The sequence below is a fragment of the Glycine max genome, chromosome 3, assembly GCF_000004515.6.
Source record: "Glycine max cultivar Williams 82 chromosome 3, Glycine_max_v4.0, whole genome shotgun sequence".
NCBI lineage: Eukaryota > Viridiplantae > Streptophyta > Magnoliopsida > Fabales > Fabaceae > Glycine > Glycine max.
In genome coordinates, this window is record NC_016090.4 from 34,802,124 (window position 1) to 34,808,744 (window position 6,621).

The 6,621-nt window shown below is 37.3% G+C and overlaps 1 protein-coding gene across 1 annotated transcript; it reads right to left on the bottom strand.

Moving 5' to 3' along the window:
- Positions 1-434: 434 nt before the first annotated feature.
- BZIP38 (bZIP transcription factor 38) lies at positions 435-3,848 on the bottom strand. Its single transcript, NM_001358715.1, has 2 exons — positions 1,939-3,848; positions 435-1,287 (listed from the first exon to the last, which is right to left on the bottom strand). Exons 1-2 carry the CDS (start codon positions 3,821-3,823, stop codon positions 845-847), a joined length of 2,328 nt encoding a protein of 775 aa, NP_001345644.1. The 5' UTR covers positions 3,824-3,848; the 3' UTR covers positions 435-844.
- Positions 3,849-6,621: the final 2,773 nt, after the last annotated feature.

Sequence of the window (6,621 nt, forward strand, 5' to 3'; positions counted from 1 at the left end):
ATATCACTCGAACTAACGACTTATGTATTAACTATTATAAAACAACATTGATTTTACTTTTAGGTTTAATTATATTTTTTACTCTAATTTAATTTTTAGTATATATTACCCCCAAATTTTACCTTTTGTCATTTGAGTACTAAAGTTTTAAATAAGTCCTTAAAATTTTTATTCGTTTTCATCTAAATTTTTAAATTTAACTACTAATTATGTTTTTAGTTCTTAAATATATAATATTATCTCCAAAATCACAGTTTTATAAATTTTGAACTAATATAATCGACAAATTACACTTTCGATTTTTTTTGAATTTTTTTAAAATTCTAAGACAATATGACAGTATTATCCACTTTTAGAAATTAAAAGAATAATTTACTCAAATAATAAGCTATTAACCAATATGTAATGAAAGCGACTAAAGACACTTCAGCAGGTTTTTAATCTAAATCAATTTTACAGAAAAATAACCATCATAAAATCAAGCTCGTGCTTTGATAAAAAAAAATCAACTGTGTAAAATCATAATTATCCAAAATCAAGCCAAACACATTTCAACTATAAATTCAACAACGCATGACAAGGGATCCACTTTTAAACTTAAGGTGGGCATATATTATTAAGTTTCTAAGAAAGGTCTCAACTCAGTACACGCAGTTGGTCAAGCCCAGCTTCTAAATTCTCTCAGGTACATTTTTAAGACTGCTACTTTAAATATGTTAATATGTACAAAACTGGAGATGAGTTTCTTTCCTTCCCAGTCCCCCACATCCTTTGTTACAGAAACTAGAACAACTCAGGTTAGATGCTTCGGCTGCATCAAAACTTTTTACCGAAGGATGGATTGTCATACATAACCAGTCACTAAATGAGGAGAAGCACGAGGCAGACCACACGAGTAAGTGACATACTTGACACTATCAATTAGCACAACCACAAAAATCCGAGAGAGTGACTTTGGCCTCATCATGCCATCAACATCAACATCACCATCACCAGCCTCTCTGGGATCAACAAGGACTGAAACCACCATAGAAGACTTGTTACCATGGAAGTGGTCTTTCTGCAAATTTTTCACTTGTTCTTCAGTTATGTTCAGACTAGACCCATTAAGCGGCTCTGGGAGCTCATGAAGGGTTCTTCTATTCCTGGTCTTCTTAACACTGGTAGCATTCTGATGGTTTTCGGTGGAAACATTGGCTACTGATGTTGCAGGAACTATTGCTCCAGGACTTGGAGAAGCATCAAACTGGAAAACTTCAGTGCACATGCCAGAACTTAACATTGGCCCTGTATTAGAGAACAAGAAAACTCAGTATATTTTCAACGTTATACAGGGTACCAAAATAGGCCAACAGGTCCTTTATTTTGGCATAAAAGAAAAATACTTTGCTCAGGCATGATTGAGAGGTGGACACCGCAAAGACATTGTTTTCAGCTCTTATATTCAGAAGAAACCATCAATAATGAGTGTATATCATGGCCTAAGAAAAACTATTCCACAGCTACAACAATGAAGAAATGAACCAACAATGCAAAAATTACTGGAAAGATATTTTTAAATCAAGAACATTTAAAACCTTGCTCATCAAACTAGTCCATCTAACCAACCAATTTGGAAGAAATATGAAAGAACTAAGGAAACTTATTGCATAAATATTTATATCATACAAATTTTCAATGACCAAACAACATGATTTGTAGTCGAGGGAAACTAAGGAACAGCCTGAGGAAACACAAAACATGTTAGCATATTCAAGACTTGATCATCGCCAAAATTAAAAACCTTAAGCCTAGAATATTCACAATTAAGATTAGACAGAAACCAGGAAGACATAACATAAGCCAATAGAGAAAGAGTTAATGTAACATTTTCATCCCTATCATGCAACCTACACAGAGTAAAATTCAGAAGGAAAGCCAGAATATACGGATAATCACCTGCAAGACCTTCACGGAACCACTGTTGCATTTTACCATCAGTTGCAGAGGACTTCATATGGTCCTTCAAAGCTTTGGTTGAACCAGAGCCAAGAGCCTTCCTCTGTTCAGGAGAAACCCTATACACATGTGGATGTTGATCTCTGCTTCTTCCAACTCCAGGAATAGCCAATGCAGAATCCAAATCCTTAGGAATGGCCAACCCAGTTTCCCTCTTGTCCTTCTTTGCCTCAGCAGTTTGAGATGCCATGGCTTTCTCACTGGCCATAATGGAATGGATAATCAAGTTCCCATCAATCTTCACCATCTTATCATTCCTAGGAACATACAGAGAAGCAACAAGGGGCTCACTAGCATTGCCCTGACGACTGGAATCATCTGGGCCTTTCCGATCATGCCTTTCTTCTCTTAAATTCCGGCCTCTCTTCTCATAATTCTTCACTCTGTCAGAAACACTAAACCTCCCATTAGAAAATCCTACATCCCCATCTCTTCCAGACCCATTCCTAGGACCATTCAAAGACCAAACCTTCCCTCCACCATGACCATACACCCTATCACTAACATAATTAGAACTACCAGTACCGGGAACATTGTCCACTAAACCCCCAAACCTAAAATCAACAACAGGAACAAGCCCACCAAAAAGCATGATAAAGAAAAACAAACCCAACAAACTAATACTAGCAACCTTCTTAGTTTTCCCCTCACTCTTCTTACTCTCACTCTTTTTACTCTTGGGGGCTGAAGCAGGTTGCTGAGGCTTCAACCTAGGAATGGGAACCAAAGGAACCTGAGACCCTTGAGGCTTAACAACATAAGGAGCACATGGCATCCATGGATAAGGCATGGGTGCCATTGGAGGATGATGAGGGTACATCCCAGGAGCAGGAGGAGGAGGAGGAGGACACATCACACCAGCAGCAGCACCCACTTGCTGTCTAAGAGTAGCAATCTCAGCCACCATATACGACATCTTACTACTCATATCAGCAATGATGGAATTCAATGATCTAACTTTCTCTTCAAGCTCCTCCACGTAATGCTTCTTCCTCTGCCTAGAAAGCTGTGCACTTTCCCTGTTCCTCATCAACCTCGCCTTCCTCTTCTCATCCTCGTCTTCAATTCCATTCAAATCAGATTGAAACTGTTTCTCAGTCTTATTATTATTATTATTCTCCACAGAGGAAGAGAACCTTCTGTGCTTGGTAGCACTTCCCTCGCAACTCCCTTTCTTCCTCTTCAGATCAAAAGCTGGAACTTCCTCCATTTTCACACCATTGTTTGTAGCTGCATGTGCATGAAACGATGTTATGTCTCTCTCGTAAGGGCCAGAATCAGGTGAGGGCGAGTGCATGGCCTCGTATACACCCGATCCGCCGTTGCCGGAACCCTGCGACGAAACCGGTCCGTTGGAAGACTCCTCCCGTTCGCAGAATTCAGCCTCCGGCGAAGGAACGCTCGGAACCCTAACATTATCGGCGGAATCAGATTCCGACACTTGCGAATTGAAAAACCTGGAAACGCCGTCGCCGGAAACCGCGGATGCGTCGGAATCGGAATTCTTCGCGGAGGAATCGTCGATGGGCGGCGAAACGGAGGCGTAATTAGGGTTACAGGCGTCGGGGAGGAGGAAATCCTCGGCGTCGGAGGGGATGTAGATGTCATCGAGGTCGTCGAAGGTGATTTCGAATTCTCCGTTGTTGTTGTTGAAATCCATGCCGAATTCGAGATCGGAGGGGAAGGGGAGCCCATCAGTAGTGTTGAAGAGCGAGTCCATGGAGGGGATGGGGAAGGCGCTGAAGTCGGTGGAGAAGTCATCGAACACGATATCGGACGCCGGAGGCTCCGGCGACGGTTCCACGGCGGGCATTGACTCAGTCATTCGAGAGGGTTTCTGAGAAATGGAGGAGAAGAAATGGGTTTTGGGAATTTTTGGGGTTTCGTTCGTTATTTGTAGCAGGGCGCGTGGTTCACGCGCTAAAACCCTGTACATCAATGAAATAGTTACTTTGTCTGTGTTCTCGTCTTCCGCTGACTCGTATGTGCCACGCGTTGCGAGGAGCGGCCGTTGCTTATTAATGCGATTTTATGGAGTGTTATTGCAGGAGACACAGTTTTATTATTTATTATTACTGCTTTTGTCCCTTAAAAAAACAAAAAATTATCTAAAATAATTATTTTTTATTTATATTTCTTATAAATTTCTTGGGTAGATGATGAGAGTATCATTTTTTTCTTAATCAATATCTAAAATTACTTACTAGCATTTTCTTTTTTATTATTGTTTATTATTATTATTATTATTATTATTTTGAAGCAATATTATTATATCATTATCATCAATCAACGACAACAATTTTTTGGATAATGATTATATTTAATTAAGGATCTTGCTAGATTATGTAACTAATAAAATGTTTATTTTCTTAATCGATACCCGATACTAATTAGCATTTTCCTTTAATTAATTATATACTAATGTGAAAAAAGTGTGCCTTGGAAACTTCTCTGAGTGTGGGAAGGGATAATGGGGAGATTTGGAAAACAAAATCCAGTGACGAGGAGTTACGTTTCCGCTACGCTCGGTTGCTTTCAACGACCGCGACGTACGGTGTCACGTTCTAAATGACTTTTCTTTTTAAAAGGTGAACAAGGATTAGACGGTATAAAAATAGTTTTTTAACATTTAATTTAAAAAATGATTAAGAGGCGGTATAAAATAAAAAACAATAGATTAGATAAATATTCAAAAACTTATAAATCATTACACCTAATTTAACTTTTTGTTGAGTGTCTAACAAAAGTAAAAATATAATATTATTCTTATTGTCTGACTTCTCATTATCCCAAGTTTTTTTATTTTTTCATATATGCCCTCTTCATCTAAATATTCTTCTTCAAACATTAACAATCTCACCACCTTCCTCTCCATCGTGCAAGAGCTCTCCTAATTTACCTCCCTCCTCACTTCCATCACGCCCCTTGCCAGGGATCGCCCCTCCCTCTCCATTCTTGTCGTCCCCAACGCCTACCTAACTCGTCGACAATGATCACCTCTCCCTGGCCACCCTCATTGACATCCTTCGCTACCACGTCTTTCTCTGGTTCCTCTCTTGGTCCAACCTCCCTGCCCTACCCCCTTCGACAAGCTCATCACCACGCTCCTTCAAACCACCACCCACGCCATGAACAACTTCAGCTCCATGATCCTCACCCGCGACTCCTAATCTGACGTCATCTCGATCTGCTCCCATGCACCGTACTCTCCCTCCAACGCCACCATCCTCTCCTTCACAAAGAAGTGTGGCGACAATAGAAAGCCGTTGAACTTCACCGTGCTGAACTTCCTCCTCGCTGACAAGGACACATCGTCGATGACGCTAAGCTGGTTCTTTTGGCTCATCATGAACCACCCCGTCGTGGAAGAGAAGATTGTCGCAGAGCTAATGGCGGTGCTTACTTCCACTTGTGGCAGTGATCGACGACGCTGGATGGAGGAGGTAGTGGACTTCAAAAAAGTGAAGAAACTTGTTTACTTAAAAGTAGCGTTAGCCGAAATACTGCGTGATAATAAATTTTATGTTAAATGATAAAATAATTTAAAAAGTTTCAAAATCTTGTTTTGTATCTTTTCCTAGTGCAAACCAAACATTGTACAATACCAATGGTATTATAGCAAAATTTACATTATTTTGTCTAGTACATAACCACATCAAACAAGATACAACACAAAATTACTTGTAATGTACAACGATCACCAAACAATGTATAATACAAAAAGTTATTTGTGATTCAACTACTTGTCAAGTGTTATTCTATCTATCGTGTCTTGTTAACAAATCAAACACACATTTATATACAAAACTTCCTTATTTAATACATGTTGATTAGTTAATAATGTTAATTTTTTAAAGAATTTATAGTATTATTTTCTTCAAAAATATTTTTAAGACTATCGAGATTTAATTTTTACTCTTTCTATTTAATTATTTTTTGCTAAATTATGTGTATAAGACATCTTTTTTTAATCTTTTCTAAAGAGAAAACAAATTTATCTTATTAACTTATAGCATTTATTGTTTATTGTTTATTAACTAAAAAAATAAATAAATAAAAATTATTTTTTTGAAAAATGAAAAAATACAAAAAAGATAAAGAAAAAAGAAAAAGGAAATAAAATAAATAATATATCTTAAAAAACTTTTAAAAAATAAAATTCAAAAGGTTTGAAGTTCTAACTTCTATGTTGTCATTGTAACTAAAAAATCTAATCCTAATTATATATAAATAATGAATTGAATTAGGCTAAATTTATTCACTAGAAAATATCATGTTTTGAATCAAAACTGTATTGTTATTGATTGATAAAAAAAATATGTATTGATTGAAAAAAATTAAACCTTGTTTAATGATTTAATTGAAATTTTCTTACTTACAAAAAGGATTTAAACCAAACTACAGACACAACAGCGGCATGGTACCATTCTGAACGGTATTTGATTTTGAGAGTTCCTTACATGCATTGTACATGTACTGTACCATTCTACTCTCAAAGGCTCAAAGTACTTCGCTGTCACGTGGATGGGAGTGAAGATAAAAGAAAATGATACTAATATATAACCAATAATATTAGGGGGAAAAAGGGTAAATATGAGAAGAAAAAAATAAGTAAAGAGATAA

What these genes read in the sequence shown, in the direction of transcription:
- BZIP38 (NM_001358715.1), bottom strand. Translation starts at nt 3,823, where the DNA reads ATGACTGAGTCAATGCCCGCCGTGGAACCGTCGCCGGAGCCTCCGGCG. An exon ending in GTTCCGTGAAGGTCTTGCAG is followed by an intron (nt 1,288 to 1,938) that starts GTGATTATCCGT and finishes TCTCTAATACAG; the next exon opens with GGCCAATGTTAAGTTCTGGC.